General features: G+C 34.0%; 1 protein-coding gene across 5 annotated transcripts in view; it reads right to left on the bottom strand.

Moving 5' to 3' along the window:
- The window catches only part of LOC111001185 (mediator of RNA polymerase II transcription subunit 12), a 28,179-nt gene that overhangs the window by 4,379 nt on the left and 6,286 nt on the right, over nucleotides 1-17,514 (bottom strand). Inside the window, exons 13-43 of one of the 5 annotated variants that reach the window (XM_045630313.1) lie at nucleotides 17,324-17,431; nucleotides 16,774-16,899; nucleotides 16,257-16,399; nucleotides 15,431-15,567; nucleotides 14,590-14,672; nucleotides 13,775-13,975; nucleotides 13,450-13,562; nucleotides 12,484-12,666; nucleotides 12,104-12,248; nucleotides 11,755-11,944; nucleotides 11,460-11,551; nucleotides 11,273-11,381; nucleotides 10,157-10,374; nucleotides 9,277-9,447; nucleotides 8,508-8,648; nucleotides 7,739-7,859; nucleotides 7,567-7,608; nucleotides 6,869-7,054; nucleotides 6,708-6,795; nucleotides 6,326-6,489; nucleotides 5,830-5,953; nucleotides 5,107-5,216; nucleotides 4,764-4,914; nucleotides 3,198-3,442; nucleotides 2,492-2,696; nucleotides 2,363-2,410; nucleotides 2,019-2,158; nucleotides 1,370-1,472; nucleotides 995-1,093; nucleotides 607-721; nucleotides 88-203 (exon numbers count right to left, since the gene is read on the bottom strand). In XM_045630313.1, coding sequence (XP_045486269.1) covers nucleotides 88-203; nucleotides 607-721; nucleotides 995-1,093; nucleotides 1,370-1,472; nucleotides 2,019-2,158; nucleotides 2,363-2,410; nucleotides 2,492-2,696; nucleotides 3,198-3,442; nucleotides 4,764-4,914; nucleotides 5,107-5,216; nucleotides 5,830-5,953; nucleotides 6,326-6,489; nucleotides 6,708-6,795; nucleotides 6,869-7,054; nucleotides 7,567-7,608; nucleotides 7,739-7,859; nucleotides 8,508-8,648; nucleotides 9,277-9,447; nucleotides 10,157-10,374; nucleotides 11,273-11,381; nucleotides 11,460-11,551; nucleotides 11,755-11,944; nucleotides 12,104-12,248; nucleotides 12,484-12,666; nucleotides 13,450-13,562; nucleotides 13,775-13,975; nucleotides 14,590-14,672; nucleotides 15,431-15,567; nucleotides 16,257-16,399; nucleotides 16,774-16,899; nucleotides 17,324-17,431 — 4,217 coding nt within the window. The remainder of the gene's footprint in view (nucleotides 1-87; nucleotides 204-606; nucleotides 722-994; nucleotides 1,094-1,369; nucleotides 1,473-2,018; nucleotides 2,159-2,362; nucleotides 2,411-2,491; nucleotides 2,697-3,197; nucleotides 3,443-4,763; nucleotides 4,915-5,106; nucleotides 5,217-5,829; nucleotides 5,954-6,325; nucleotides 6,490-6,707; nucleotides 6,796-6,868; nucleotides 7,055-7,566; nucleotides 7,609-7,738; nucleotides 7,860-8,507; nucleotides 8,649-9,276; nucleotides 9,448-10,156; nucleotides 10,375-11,272; nucleotides 11,382-11,459; nucleotides 11,552-11,754; nucleotides 11,945-12,103; nucleotides 12,249-12,483; nucleotides 12,667-13,449; nucleotides 13,563-13,774; nucleotides 13,976-14,589; nucleotides 14,673-15,430; nucleotides 15,568-16,256; nucleotides 16,400-16,773; nucleotides 16,900-17,323; nucleotides 17,432-17,514) is intronic. The other 4 variants (XM_045630315.1, XM_045630314.1, XM_045630316.1 and 1 more) reach the window with 4 other exon arrangements.

Raw genomic sequence — 17,514 nt, 5'->3', positions numbered from 1 at the left:
TTTTAACAGTTGTATAATTTTCATTAAAAGGTCGTGTTGTTTTTGAATATTTCAGATAGCTTTATTAAAGAAACAATGGTAGAATACCTGCATCTGTGTCATCTGTGAGAAGGGGAATCGATTCCTTAGCATATTACTGAGGGCCTGCTTTGAGGCACCTTGCGCGTTTGTGGGCGGAACTACGCCGCGTGGGTTGACGCCCGCTGAAATAGTATTTTTTTTTTAAATCATGATGACACTTGACACTTCCGGTCACCCTTATTTCTATATTTATATACAAACAGTTAAATACATATATAATATAGCACCTTTTAAATATTTGACTGATACGAGACAATTTTTTAGGTATAAAACGACTAAAAATATATAAATTGTTTACCAGCTAGAAACAGTTTGTACTAAAAATATAAATATAAAAATTATATTGTAGTTATTAGTATTTTCCTTTACTTAGTATTTATGTTCCGCACAGTTTATATAATTTTAGTGAATATTAACAAAAATTCTATTACATATATTTTTAATAGAGAATGTTTGTGTCTACCCTCCGTGCTTTTTCGTTCTTGAAATACGTACATGAAAAAACCTGACAATAAATATACAAACCAGATGGATTATAGTAGTTTTGTCCGTGTGGGAACCACTGCTGTTGTTGCGGCATAAATTGCGGCTGTTGTTGCGTCGCCATCCCACTACCCATTGCCCCACCTACGCCATTTGTCTGACAAAAATACATAAATAAATGTATAGAATATGGAAAAAAACTTAAAATAACGGAATAATTTATTATTTTAACCACATATTTCAATACCTCAACTAAACTGTTCAAATAAATATGGAAACATATTTCCTAAGTTATTTACCTATTTTGACAACTAAATTTAGTAGCCCTGACAACATGCAGGATTCTTACAAGTCTTTTTTACCGCGGTAAAGGCAGTTAAAAACCGTAGGCTCTATGAAATTAAAAGTTATAGATAGTCGATATACTAACCGGAGTTGTTGGTTTTGTTTTCTTCATCTTGTTCATTTTGCAGGACATTTTGCGGCCCTTACCAGACCCTGTCGGACTTGAATCCAGACTTCCATTGTCCTGAATTATACATATATAATAAAGTTATTGCAAATAAAAACATTGTCCACACTATATTTACTATTATCTACCTTCTTAAGAGTCCTAATCTCTCAATTGAATAGCTATACTTTTGGGTCCATCCATGAATCATTGGAAATCGAACCTGAACCTACATTCTCCATTCAATTGATTAAGTATGGACAAATATATGATATTAAATTTACAAAATTTCGACGATACAGTGCTGTAAATAAGACATTAACGACTTGTTATATAAAATAAATTCAAAATTACCTGTTTGCTATCATTGTTGTCTAAATCTTCGGGAGGAAGCGGCAATGGTTCCAAATAGTAGCTGAGCGGTTTGACTAAGCTGTGCGTGTGGTACTTCAATAATCTACACAATAATTAAACTTATAAAAATATCTCTACATTATAACTATGGCTAGGGGATTTATTAATTGCAATACAAAAATAATCAATTTATTAACCACAAATATACTTTAATAAGATAAATTGTTACTATAAAAAAAACTTGTCTGAGGCATGTCGGTTTGGACGACATTTTACTTCAGAGAGTTCTAAATGTGCTTCCTTAGCGGATCATGTTTGCCTATACTTTTTATTTAAACATAGCCAAAACTTCACTTCTTTGTAATAGACAGACTGGATTATAACTGTGAACTATATTTGGACTACTTAGATTATACGTAGAACAAAAATGAAATTTTCATGCTTCCATAATATTGAATGTATCAGTAATACAACATAACGAAGGACTACATAACTTTAAGTCTACCTAGAGAAAGTAGAAACCTGTTTATTATATTATATATTATAATTTATTGTATATTGTTCTGCCTTGCTAAGATAATAACAGGTGCTGGCACATGAAGCTCTCTCGTCTCATCAGTCAAACATGAATAATTTAAAAATGAAATACCGATGTGAGTTTTCATAAGTGAGCGGTTTCCTCTCAATCTTGGTGGCGGCGAAGAGAGTCCAGGAGAGCGGAGCTGGGTTTCTCCCGCCCTCCACTAGCTCCCAACTTGATACTGCTAATTTGTCTGTTAGTCGGAGACCCTGCAATTAGAAATATTAATTTTATACCAATATTAATTATATTATTTTTTTTACTATTGGATGATTCTTTCGACCAATGGTTCTTTTAGTGTTTAAATAAACATTACAACAGTCCCCATTAAAGTCAGTGTCGGACGTCAAATTTGAAGTGGCATTCAACTTCTTATAAAACCTAATTTCATTTAAAATATAAGTTTAACAAACCTGCTTTTTGTCACTGTCAAAACTCGTAATTTTCTCGCACGCGATAACCTGTCAAAATATTAAATTTTTATGTAATATATTAATATAAAGAAATACATCCTATTTACGATAAATATGACAGAAACATACCTCGACAGTATTTTTGGAAAGCGGTAGCAATTGTTTCACAGCCTGTACGCTGGGGCCATGCCGATCGCCAATTTCTTTCTTGAGCTTCTTCATCAGATTCTGGTAGTGCTTCCTATTGTTATCGTCACCGCCTTCCGCCAGCGTCGAGTGTATCAGAGTCGCTAGCATGTCGATCAATGTCGTGAACAAGTTGCTGCGACACAGACTATAATAAATTCACTGTAGATTGACCATCCCTTTGCGGGCATGCAGCAAGTCTAATGTGCGATAATTTACTCTGTGACCAAATTCAACAATGCTACGAGGACTTGCTGCGTGCGTTATGACAATGTCATGTGAGTGATAACCCGACACCGGTGAGGTGGTTGCTTAGATACCTGAATAAAGCCGCATTTGCCGATTCAAAACTTAAACTACAAAATAAAATAAATAATTAATAAATACATATTATTAATAAATAAAATTCAACTTAAAATAAATTAAATACGAACTCATAATTCTATTAAAAAGTCTTTATTTTGATTCAATTCCTCGATTTTTCTGTTTATCTATTAGCCATATAGTAGATAACCTTTTGCGTTATAATCGTATGTAAATTATTTATTTACATCATCTTAAAATACAGACATTTAGTCAGTAGACTTTCCAACTTCATACATTCGTTCGCTCATACTCAAACTGCCTAATCCTATAGTTAACACCTTACCTATTGTTATATGCGTCGATAACTTGATGGGCAACCAGCTGTGTCAGCAGAACTGCCCAATCCGAAGTCAGCTGGTAGGATCGGCGGATTGCGTCAAACATTCCTCCCGCGAGTGAAAATCGCAGTAACAATGCCTCGGGTGCGGCTTCCTCCTGCCAGGTGTCACCGCAAACTGATCGTTCGTGATCACGGGCGTGGTTTAAATAGTGCTGCAGTTGGGCGTGGATCGAGCTAAGCAGACTTTCCTGGAGGTAACATTAGTTTAAGTAAGACTAACATAAGTAACAAAATTGCTTCGTAAAATATAAATAACAGAAGATGAAAGATCATGTAACGAGTAGAGTAATATCGCAAAAGATTTTTGATTTAAATATGTTAAATGTAAAGAAAACACTTTTTTGAACGGACAATACTCTGTTAAATGTAGTAATATTGACTTTGGACACCGTCGTCTAGTTAATACTGTTACGAGCTAGGGGATCGGATAGAAACTGCCGTCGAATTATTCAAGGGTTTATTTTAATAAAATCTACGAGGAATTCGTTTACACTAATATCTTGAAATTACGCACAGAAAAGCACTAATAACACACACAATGAAACACTGTCACTAATCACTTAAATCACTCAGTACTTTATCACTGGTATCACTTAATCGCACTTTTTCTCTTCGCTGTTTATCGCTTGGAATCGCATTCAAAACTGAACTGAGTGATCGCGTTTTGGCTCGCTTATATAGCCCTGGGAAGAATCTCGAACGATGTTTACGAGAACTTTCTAGGCGGGAGCGCAACTGAGTAGCGATCGCCTAATTCTAGAACGCGCGTACTTGCTATCTCTTTCGCACATTGCTACGTGCTTGTCGTACGACGTTCTAGAGTTCTCGGTCTAGCTTCGAGAAGGTTCTTATCTTTCCTCTCTTTCGTGTATCAAACAATGCTTGTCCCACACCTAGAAAATTCGTTCTAGAACATTCCTTCATCAAAGGGTATTACCAGGCCTGAAAACGCCTGAAAACGGGTCTGCTGAAAAGTGTACCATTCGTCTATACGTGTTCTGAAACCGACTGAAAAAATGTTTCAGCCTCCTGAAAACTACGGCAACATTACGTAAATTTCGATTTTCTAATATGTGATTGACCCTCTCCTGAAACGGTCATAAATCATATTTCAGCCTGCTGAAAAGTTCTCTAAGTAGTGGAAAAATCTAAAAACATTGCAGTTGACCCGTCTTCGTAACAATACCGTCACTTCAACTCTCGATACGATCTCTCGAACGATACGATCGAAAATTTGTATGATAAATATGATACTCAATCTTTATGTATATACACAGAACGTGTTTACAGTAGTTTTATTATGTACATCACGTGTTAAAATAAATAATTAATAATATTATTATTACATTTCTGTTTTGAATTAAATACAATTTAATGGCTTAGTCAGTACGGATTGCATTGCGTTTTTACAAATAAATAAATAATTTTATCTTATAATTGAATCAATGATTTAAAACATTTATTTAATATTAACCAAACAAACGTTTGCAATGAAACCATAAAATATACCTTCTGATCATCCTGGTGTCTTAAACAGGTGAGAACGAGGGACAATAATGGCTCGTTTGCTAGTCTCAATGCTGACGCTGCGCATGCGCATGATCCACCACAAGATGCGCTCCCAACACCCCTCTTGCCACCACCACCGCTTCCTGCTGATCTATTAAGACGTGTCATGTTATTTGTGGTATTCTCATCATTATGTTTGTTTAAACGATTCATTCGTCCATATCTACCAAAAAATAAAAAAATTTTTTTGCATCTCTTTTACTCGAAATGAGTATAAAATCTTGTTGAAAATAGTTATTTGAATGTCACAACGATGCTGATGAGGGTGATAATAATAACATACCCTTTGTAACTGGGACTCTGATGGCTCTTGCAGTCCCGATGTGAACCACTACCGCCACCACCACCTGAACAGTTACCGCTACATCCCGCACCCCAACCACTCTCTAGGATCTGTGGTAACAATGTAAAACATAGTAGTACTTTATGGGCATATATTTTAATATAATAACGCTACAGAAATATTTTCATTTTATTATTTAAACTACCAACGGGTTTAGACTGCGAAACATTTTCGTTTTACAATATTTTGGTTATACATATACATTACATTAGTGGCTTCAGCGTGCGGTTGGAATTTCGATTGTCTTTCTGTCTATGTATACATATATATAACATTCGTTCGAGCCGGTTAGGAACAAGGTGAGAAAACGGATTGCCTAAGACCCAAAAAGTCTGCCGCGAGTGTCAGGCACAAGAGGAGGACGCTCATCATTAACTTGCCTTTGATTGACAACATGAACCAGTCACTAATTTTTATATGTTACTCGGGAATTCGAACTCGTTACAGTACTTAGAGTAAAAATTCAAATCCTAATTCTAAAGAGGAATTATATATTTATTATTAATAGTGTCGACAATTTCATGATACTATACATTCAATAGTTAGCCTAGGAAAATTGTAAACAAACTTTTTTTACTATTCGTCACAACAGCTTTTAAATTTATAGGGAAATAGAAAATAAACGGAAAATTGTGTATTGTGTTTTTGCTTTTCGTATTATACCTGTCCAGCCTGCTTCAACACTCGGCCTTGTACAGCAGGCGGCAACTTCGCGACAAGTGGCGCAACTAGCCACACAGACTGAGACCACTTACTGGTACTCACAACACCGCGCTCAGTACCCATTCTGCAATAAATACGTCATCTAAAGTACCGTTTTAGCCTCAGTGAATCTGTATAAAAAATGCAAATTTGATCCTAACAATTGATGAAAATTTTGTATTGAGTAGAGAATAGAGTTCTTGTTCAGTGAGTGCTTCTAGTTCTAGTCTTCTGCTAGTATGAAAATTATCCAGCGAATTTCCACCAAGTGTTCAGAATTTTGTGTGCATTCACTTAAAATAAAATAATATTGATGAAATTTCTTTAAAAGAACGCAATTATTCTGAATCGCTACAAATCGTATTATTGGCGTCATTGTCGTCAAGTCCAGAGTCGTTTAAAGGTTTCGATGGAAATAGATAATAACAAAAATATTACATGCCTCTGGAGTCATTACCTATCTTTATCCGGCGGTGGTGGTGCCGGCTGCTGAAAGACGTTAATAACTGCGCGTGCGACGGTATCAAGCCATGCGCTCAGTTCCGATGACCCACTTTGGAACTGCTTGAACATTAGCTGCAGGTCTAGCCATGACATACGCAGAGACCACTGTTCCAGGTTCTAGAAAATATACATGGAACTAAGTTTTAACTTGAAGGTTTTAGTCCGAATGTCAATTCGTATAGCAAAGTTTATGTTTATTTTTTGAAACGAAATTATGACAACGTTATAGCGAAAATATTAAATATCTTATTAATATTCTCTTCGCTACTAATAGTCACTTTGTAAACTAACATATAAAAACAGTACTTAATAATTTGGGTTTGACTGAGAGATACCTCTAGCAGACGTGTTATCATCGTTTTCTGGTCAAGATCAGGATGCGTATGACTTGCCGAGTCCGGATAACATATCATATGTAGCAATCTGAAAAATGGCTTCGTTTTTAAAACACTGAAATTTCTATCCAAAATTCAAAAGAACTGAAATATGATCATACCTTTGAGCTTGTCGTGGCGTAACGACAGGGTCAAGCAACATATCAGGTTGATACAATTCGTCTGGGTTCTGCAAACATTTCTGTAGAACCCATTCTTCAGAACAGATTTCAACTAGAACTCTCCTCGCAAGAGACGACAAAGACTGTGACGAATCTAGCAATGTTGAACCAACACCACCATTTCCTCTGTAATTCGAGAACGTTTAAAATATTTTCAAAAAAATGCTTTCAAACGATTTTCGTGTTATTTACATAAGACAACCCATTTCAGAAAGTTTAGTTTTTATATACAGAAGATGTTTTAGGGGAGAGTGGTAAAAATGGGCACAGCGACAAAGCGATACAATGACTCAGGGTATATATAAAGGAGGTTCTTATTAAGGGGTGATTGTAAAGGTGCGTCCACTATGGTAACAATTACAAATTTCACACGTAGGTTTACAAATGGTGTTTATTTTAGTACATGTAAACAATATCAAACCATTGAAAGCTTAACCACATTAGACAATAAATCATTATCTTTGTTTCTATATAATTTTATCGACGCTGAAAATCCAATCCAAAAAGAATCTCCTGGATTGGAATTTTAATAGGAACAATGATAACGAAATTCCATGACCCCAAGTGAAATGAACTCCACCCTTAGTCTGTGAATGAGGGGATGAGGTGCTGAACTCAAAAAAGGAAAGAAAACAAACCTAGGCGTTTTATGGCCCCCATTCATCTCTGTTTCTACCATCCTATGAACGAAAACATTGCTAATCAATAACGTTCTTCACATTCCGGATTTCAAGTATCAAAATTTATTTATTAGCATAAAAAATACATAGTAAAAAAAATTGAGTTGGAAATAAATGAGAAAATACTCACGACAATAGATCAAGTTGAGCGTCACTTGGGACCGTATCACTTGTTCCAAGTATATGGGAGAGTTCACTCGACTTCTTTCCACTCGGCTTGCCAGACTCACGTGCTGTTAAATCTCCGACCACTATAAGGAAAACAATTACATACTGCATAGAATATGGAGGATGGAACAATTTTCTGGCTCATATTGAAATTTAATTATAAACTTGTATATAGAGTTCCGAGTCTTCTATTTACGTGATTAGTAAGTGTTATAAACTTTAAATCGAACGATTAAAGGAAAGTTTACAAATGTCATATTAAAAAATATGTTAAATGTTCATCAGTTGCCTATATCAACGCTCACTATGCAAAAAACTCAATTTTGTATCGCCCAGTTCGGACATACAACGACCAATATTTAAGCCTATATAGCTATCACGGTAAAAAATTAAAAGAAATATTAAGAATAGCGCAAAATTACCTGTTACTACTACTGTACAATTGTTTATTATTTTTAAATTTCTGAAGCTTTTTGGAGGTAGGTAAATATTATGTATTACATATCTGGCTATATTATATATATGAAATAAATAAAAAAATCAGTAGTAAAATTTCAAGTCGATAGAAATGATTATTTTTAAAAGTCCAACAAAAATTTATATTTATTTTTATTCCATGCAATATTACAATGGCAAAGTTAATGCATGACTTCAAATTATTCTCCTATGCTTTTACATAGCAAGAAAAATATGTGACAATGTCACTGGAATATATAATTTGTTGTACTTACTGAGTATAGCCTTAAGGGTGGCCAAAACTGGTGCGACCCCAATATTCTTATGAGCAGCGGCAAGTAAATGCCGATCGCACGATAATCGAACTCCAGCACCACTGCCTCCCGGACCGGGAGATGTAGAGACGCTGTACAGACCTAGATAAAATTATTAATATAATTTTAGATTAAACAAAAATATTCGCTTAGCTCCTTCTCTATCTTCCTTTAAATTTCTGCTTTATAAAAATTACCTGTCCATGTCATATCACTAACTACTAACTGACGTGAGACCGGTCTTCTTCATCTTAGATTGTCATGATTCATGTGCACTGTTTACTTTTTGTTTTGTTTTATGTAACTTGTATCAGTTTAGTTTATTTTTATTTCTTTTTGTTTCTGTTAAGTATGTCTTTTTTTCTCTTTTTTATTTTTGCACTTCTTGCCTACCTTATCTAATATACTCATAGTGGTTTTTTCCTTTACTAACAGTGGTTGTCTGGAAGAAATCGCTCTAAAGCGATAAGGCCGCCAGTTGCTTGTCATTAAATTATGTTTAATATTTTCCTTTTATGTAATGCAACAAAGTGTTAATAAATAAATAAAATAAAAATAAATATGGGTATGCATTCCCATTTTGTTTCAAAGATAGAAACTAATAAACGGTTTTTATTGATGAATTCGAAAGTACGCTTAACAAAAGTGCTAATCCGTCTCTTTTCTTTACAGTAAGAAAGAAAGAGATGGAAGAGTTACGCGATTTAGTTTATATGAAAATGATGATTACCTGGTTGCGGCGTATCGACAGTCTTAAACAGTCTCAGAAGTAAATGGCAGGTGAGACGTGCGCCGGCATCCGGCGATGGCGCGGATGGATGATTGCTGGCGTTACAAGCCTTTACGAGGGATGGCAACGCCGCGTGTCTCACAAAGTCTTCAAGGGAGAAACAATGACGAGCTGGAAGAGGGTAAAGTATAACTCTCGACGTATTAATTGATCTAAGAGTCGCAAAAACTAGTTTTAGATTTTTTATTAGACGAATGGCTTATCTTGTATGTTTAATACTCGGATACCAATGGACTTTCTTTCTATGTGCCCATTTAAAATTCGCTCAAACAGTTAATTTGTAATGTTAACGGAAAACATTGCAAGTAATCTTTAGAACCAAAAAGTCGACGGCGTCTGTCAAGTACAAGAGGCAAGAAATTGACAAATCATTATGAAACAGATATTGGAATATGAGGCGGAACTTGGCGATTAAAACAGTAACGCTCTACGACCTTGATTTGAGAACTGGCAGTAAATTTAAAACTAGAAGCATACAATGTATATTTCTTTTTTGACGTTCTTAGTGTACATTGTACTTCTTAATAAAAAGTTACGTGGCATACCAATAACTTCCAATAAATTCGCTAGAAAGTAGGTGTACGAAATATTAAAAATTCTATAAATTCACGTTTAATGTCGAGTATAAACTAAATGTGGTAAATATTGCTTGTTAAAAAAAGCTTAAGATTATTAATACGAAAAATACTAATCGTTCGTATGTGACTTTAAAATTAATGCTTTTCGTTTTAATAAATGTTCAATTATTTGCGAAATTAATGACCAATTTGAGGAGGCATATGATAATTTGTAGTAGTCAGTCTCGTCAAAAGGTACATACCAACAAGTATAGAAGTGAAGACAGCTAGAGCATCATGAGCGGCTGCATCATGTAAGTCTCTATGATTAAGCAGATCTGGGTATAGCGGCGGAGCGTGGGCAGCATTGGGGGGGTAGTGTTGTGCTCCACAAAGGGCCACTAGGGCTCCGAGCCATTCCGCGGCCAAACCACTGCACCATGCCGTCATCTCCGCACATAGAACGCCTATCTCGTTCACACTGTTCATTTTTTTTTACACTTTTTATTACACATTTTAATTGCAATAACTATTTGTACTTTAATACGAAAAAAATTAGAGCTGTCACGGGACGCCTGGCAGATGTGAAACATCGACATTATTTTGTAAAAGTAATATGCAGAAAAGAATAGATTGTGATAGGAACTAAATATGTCATAATGATAAAATTAAATATTACATTTTTTTTCCAGATAACGATGACTATTTGTTGAATAAACATTATTTTCATTAAATATTTTTAATGTGAAATTTACTACTGCATTTAGACTGTATATCATATAGCGTGGCGATGCGTCGCCACGGCATGCGTCGCCACGCCAGAAATCGGTTTTACGTGCGGCTATAGATGTTTCACATCAATAATAATTATACAAAGCATATAATACCAAATGAGTTTAAACATAACACTTAGTTGTAAAATAATTCAAACAAAAAATCTATTTTACTACGCATTTAATATTTAATTTACTAAACATTTATTGTCACAGAAATAATATCAAATTTTTGAAAGTCAAAGTATGTACTTGAAATACTAACAATAACTGTTTTTCTTCCTGCAATCCAAAACAAAGCAATTAATTTGTCACCCAGCACCCTTCTTAAACCAAGACATAGACCACTAACTTAAAAAACATAAAACATAAAAATATACGCTATATTAGATATTTTAAACATACAACGAATTAAAACAATGAATTATTATTATATTTTTTTAAATATAAAGATATTGTTTCGGTCTGAGCGCCGCGTCTCAATTATAAGCTAGATACATTGTACCACCTTGACATTTTGTACCATATTCTTGCAATGAATAAATTATTATTATTATACCAAAACGGGTCGGGTCATTCATTACAAAGATAAAGATAGTGACTTACCGATCATTATCAACTTCTCTGCAAACGGCTAACATTGCAGAGCATACAAAACTGTAGCGATTTGCAGGCGATTCCGCCACTTGGCGTGCCCATGATATTTCGATTTTACCTAAAATATGACCAATATACTCAAAATACCAAAAGACTACTCCAACTAGAATTTATAACATATGTATATAATACACACCTTTTCTTGGATTAGTGAAAAATTCACTTAGAAATTGTGGGTTGTATTGAAAGTTCGAAGGTGTCGGCGTAAGAGGTGAGTAAAGAGCTTGCCTGAAAAAAATGTTTCAACCTCTATCAAAATCAATTATAAAAACATGAATTTATAAATACCTAAAATTTTGAAGGATTTTATAAGAGACAATATGTATCGCATTTTCACTATTTATTTAGCACCTCTTGTATATTGTACACCCCTAGTATATAGTGCTATCGAGACTTTACTAAAAAAACCACGAAATTATAGGCAAACTCACTTGATCTTAGGGTAGGCATTAGCAAAGGTGTCTGCATGTGGGGCGTGGAAGAGATGGGCTGCCGCCTTATACAGGTCGTGCAATTGAGCGAGGACGCATCTTTCTGCTGATCCGCAATCCCCAGGGTTCACAACACATTTCACCAGCCGGCATAGTTGTTCGAATACTGCCGATGTTTGCTCCACACATACTGTATATATAAAAATAAATAGGTGTTTTTTATAAGTTTCTCTAACCTACCAACAAAACCACGAAATATAATTTAGTATTTTAATGAATTGACAATATAATGATTTCATTTTTAAACTGACACAATTATTAGAAAGTATAACAGAGAAAAATAACTTACATAATAAGCAAGAATGGTATCTCCTCAAAGCACCAACCGTATAAAGAGCAAGTGCCGACGTATACGCACGCGGTGCCGCCAAACCACTGCTTGGTGCGTTGCGAGTCGTCAACGCCGCCTCCACCTCCGATAGTTCTTTTAATATCTGTTTTACGTGAAGCTTTTGTCTGTATTATGCTTAAAAATTCAGCTTTTAAGAGTCAAATCTGTTTTTAAAGTAACAATATTTTATAAGTAACAACTCATAATTGTACACCAACAATTTATAATTGCATATTTACAAAGAACTGACTAAATGGATAACCATTATTGACTTAATTTCTTTAAGATCGAAGACAGTTTCAACAAGTTAAACTTAGTTTATATAATAATAAACAAACCTGAATGCACGTCTCAATAAGCCCGTGCACGTTGAGGGCGATCTCCATTAAGTCGAGCGCAAAAGCTACGTGTTCGGGTTGGGGCAAGTACGTAGTTGCGCCCGCAGCGTACGCGGCCAATGCTTCACACACCGCTCCCCCCACCGCCCATGATACCGCGCCTTGCTCGTACATCGACATTGACTGTTGAAATACAAAGTCTCTCAAGAGATCAAACCTATTAACTACGCGTTCTGTCAAGTATTTTTTTATTATTTTTATACAAAAATTTTAATGAGAAAACGTTTGTGTTTTTGTATGTATGTATGTAGATAATGTTTACAACTAAAACTACTGGTTTAATTTAAAAACCAAATTTTACTATTAGAAAGTTGCATCTTTACTGACTGACATAACCTATATTACATTTTCAACAAAATAAAGTACCTTAAAAAATGCAAGAATATAATCCAATGTGTCAAAAAAGTTCGTGTCATGAATTTTAAACAATTTAAAAAAATCAAGCTAAACATTTCTGGACTGATTATTAAAAACATGTCATTACAAACTTGAAATCAAGAATGTTTCAATACCTGTAGAGTATTTTTAAAATGACGTATCTCGTACATTCTACGTAAATGATGTTAAAATGTGTATCTAATAATCTCACAGGAAGTAATTAAAACTAAATAAAATAAAACTTTTATAATATCAAAACTATATCTATAGACCTACTAAGACTATCCACTACCTCGTGGTATTGGCATCTATGCAAGTAAAACCGCGTGGCATTGCTAGTACTATAAAAATAAAAAAACTTCACGCTTACTTTAAATTATACTACTAAGGGGAAAAAAATACTTTTAAAATTGTGAATGCAAGGGATGAGGACTGGGAGCCCCTTTCTGGCATCCGTAAAACTGTAATACTTTTCTATTTCTTTTGATAATCAATACAACTCTATCGACCTTCCAATTTTGTACTCACTTGAAACTTTTGCGTCACCGCCTCAAAATTGAACTCACTACGGGAATGCTTCTTAATTTTCCCACCTTCCGCAACGTCAATCGAAAACTTCTTAGAGAATAATTTACATATTTCTGAAAAAAAAAACACATTTAGATGAAATAAAATAGTGAAGTGAATAGTGCCTGACGGTATTTCAATTATTTATTAAGACGGTATTTTAATTACAGGCATCAGTCTCACATAAACAATAACAATTACTCCAAAGAAGAATGACAATTATTGTATATGTTTTTGTGAGAAATAAAATAAATATATTATTATTATATTATTATTTTTGAATTACCTTTGGTCATCTTCTTAACCGCATGCTTAGCGTCATCCCTTTGCCTCCCAACGCCATAGAGAAGTATATGTCTTTGATTTGCATCGTGTGGTGTATGCTCTGGCTCAGTGGGTGGTAGTGGGAAATGCATCGTATAGTGGTAGTGCCGGGACACGGTACCACTTGTGTTTGATCCATTAGAACTCGTAGGACGGATACCTGCTAACAATTAACATTAATTTGACTACAATAGGCATACTAATGGAAATAATAAAATGGGACTAGTGCTGGGCAGGCTACCTCTAATTAATTTGATATATTTGTTTTAAATATTGTTTGATGATTTGCTTTTTTAAAAGAGTACCGAGAGTTTTTTACGCCGGCTTTTTCTCTCGGCCTACACCCTATGTCTTCTTTGCCGATGAGTAGGGATGCCTACAAGTTCGAATTGATTGACGTGGAATAAGTGATACCTAGATGATCTTATGTTCCAAAATAAACGTATTTTATTTTATTTTTATACCAAACATAGCCACCGCCAATGACGCGGTTCGGGCACAACTTTGATATTTTCCTTTACGATAATATTTACTGTATATAGTTTCTGACTGGCTAAACGTTTTTCAGTAATTACATTAAAATTTGGAACTGATTTTTTTTTTCAAAATGATGGCTGGTGATTTACGTATATATATAATTTATATACTATTTTAATAGCGCTTTAAGAAGAAAGCTAAAGTTGGGTCAGAAAGATAACAAAAAAAGTTATTTTTACATATTACACGTAAAAGAAATTATTGAAGCTATTAGAAGACATTGGAAGACAATAAATATACCTGGGACGGACATGGGACCCATTCCAATAGTCTGCATACCTGGTATACTCATTCCGCCGGCGCCCATCATTGGTGAGTTAACACTAAAAATTAAAGTTCCAATTATTCATCTAGAGTTGAATATTCACTCGTAGAAGTTCTGTATTAATTTAAGGATAGTCCTATATAAATTGGAAATAATTATCACATAATTCGTTAACAGATCTTTTGTTACTAGGATTTTTTTTTTCAACTTACGTACAGCAAACATTATCAATAAATAAATGAAGAGTTAAATATACCAACGAAACATTCTTAGATTTAAAATAACGTTCGGAGATTAATTTTTAAAATCAAAATATTTTATTAATACAAAACTTTACTGCTATCTTTCTAGCACCTAAAGTCTGTAAATGTGGTCAGCAATCCAAGTGTTCTCCAAGAACTTGGTTTCTTTGTACCTGGGGGATATGCACAATGGAGAAGGCGATTTTTTTTTGCGATACCAAGGCCAGAACCAGTCTGTTGCATTGTTCCCCGTTACCAAAGACGTTGCGCTTACTGAATGCTGTCTGCGACACTATCGACATCTTTATATGTTTGCACATCAGTTCACAGTAGCGGAATTTGTGTTTCTTATAAATTGAATATTATTATTATTTTTGACATTATCGTGTTGGTTTAGTACTGTGTATGTATAGTGTAATTTTGTGAAAAAATAAAATTGGAACAATTATATAACAAGTGCGAAAGAGAGTTATTTGTTAAAATTTCACATCTAAATATATATGATAAAATGAGGTTTTGATATTATGCAAAGACGGAATACCAATAAAGTGTTATACATAAATTAATCAATTACCTATGGGAGGGTTCCCCTGGATCTTTCGGGCTATCTGGTGCGTCCATAGAATTCTGCTGATCTTCTTTGATATGCTGCAGTAATTTGTCCAAATCGTCGTCGATTTTGGAGTCGTCTAGATCCATACGTACATTCTCCTATATTGAATTATACAAACAACTTAAAATATATTGTTAACATTGTGTGCAATATACTTAATATCAACCTAATATTAAGCATTTTTAAATCTACAACAAAACAAATACAGAATTGTTTATAATTATTATTAATCCATTAGTGACGTACTAACGCGCTTAGTTCTTAGTACGTGTACGTAGTTACACCGTTATAAACTTTTTTTAATTAAAACACGTTGTGCATGGTAAAAGCGAATAACTTATAGATATAAAAAGGAACATCCTTTTTATCTATAAGTTAGTTCTTTGACATTGACAGTTTAGTTTACATAATTATCGACAGATGTCTCTAGGTTTTTTTATATAACAGGGCAATTCGGAGTGTCACTCGATGTTAAGTAATGGACATTCACATTGCCAGAAGGTTCGCAAGTGCGTGCTGGGCTTATAGAATTGGTAAGCTCTTTTATTGAAAGTCCCAAAGTCGAATTGGTTCGGAAATACCTTAGTGGGTAGGTGGTCCCATTGTATTCTTGCGTAGATCTATCATGCAATATTGCTTCATCGAAATTTTGCCGAAAGTTTAGATAACATTATATAATAACTGTTTGTTGATACATTTCTCTATGACGGAGAACAATCTGATTATGTTAAAAATAGTAAATCTATTTTGTAATAGAAACAAATTTATGTTCAGCACAAAGACATACCTCCATTTTAGGTTTCAAATCGATACCAGCGAAAATGTCGTCGTCCATGTTATGATTTGTGCCCGCGCTATTCACTGGTTGGGCTACTGTGTGATTCCCAGAACCTGAAGTAACTATGGGCTCCGTCGGTGAAATAAGGTCACCTACAAACAGACCATTATTAATTTTCACAATTTCGTGACACAATCAACCCTTATCTCGTGACAAGTGTTAGCAACGTAACTTCTGCAATTGCAGTTTCATGTTTTTTGTGTATATTTCGTAAGTCTCAGGATATGTCATAAAATATATTATCTAATTATAATCTTTTACTAAAAACACATATAACTCTTAATATTTCCCCTCCTTCATTTATAATAACGACTTAATATAATTGTGTGCAATTAAAAAATAAATTTACATATGTCATCTGTGAGCGCTTTTTTACTTAACGAGACATTAAAGTTAGACATTTCTGGATCCTAATTATAAACAAATTATTTAAGTAAATATTTTTACGGTCATATTATTTATTTACCTCGTGAGATTAATGTACACATATAAGCGTCGTGGGAGAACACATCTCTCCGAATTAGCTCACCAAACAAATGAACCAAATTGGCAAATTGCTGCCGATTTCCCGGTGGCGCGTTCGGACTCTCATCTATAAAACACAATTAAAAATCTAATAATGTCATTACTTGCCTTCTATGTAGTAAGTATATATATAGTAAGTAGTCAATTACTATTTGCCTAAGCAGAGATAGAACACAATAACAATGGCATTGTAATATACACCTTACAACTACGACAAAAAGGTGTTACAATAGTTTGTAGTATTAAATGTTTTCGTCATAAGTATGAAACATAAATGGTAAAAAAAATCTGTCCAACGTCTTTCACCAATCTAAACATACTTAAAATTTACTAATTTGAATCACTATTATTATATTATTAAATGGACTAAAAAATGTTAAAATGATTACCAGTGTTTTCAGAGACTTCATCATTCAAATTTAATATCAAATAATACGGAACAAATTTAAATAATAATAATAAATAATACATTTTATGGTATTTAAAATTACCTAAGACTGGTGCATCATTATCTAGAAACCGAAGCAATAAATTCTGGAAAATTGGTGGACCATTGTAGAGTCCCGTTGCGGAACTGATCGATTCCTTGTCATCAGACCCTTTTTGTAAAGTAAAACAAATAAAAAATCAATACTGAATTTTAACTATAATAAAAATTTACATTAGATTATTATGTAAATAT

The sequence above is a fragment of the Pieris rapae genome, chromosome 12, assembly GCF_905147795.1.
Source record: "Pieris rapae chromosome 12, ilPieRapa1.1, whole genome shotgun sequence".
NCBI lineage: Eukaryota > Metazoa > Arthropoda > Insecta > Lepidoptera > Pieridae > Pieris > Pieris rapae.
This window is presented reverse-complemented; position numbering and strand designations above follow the sequence as displayed.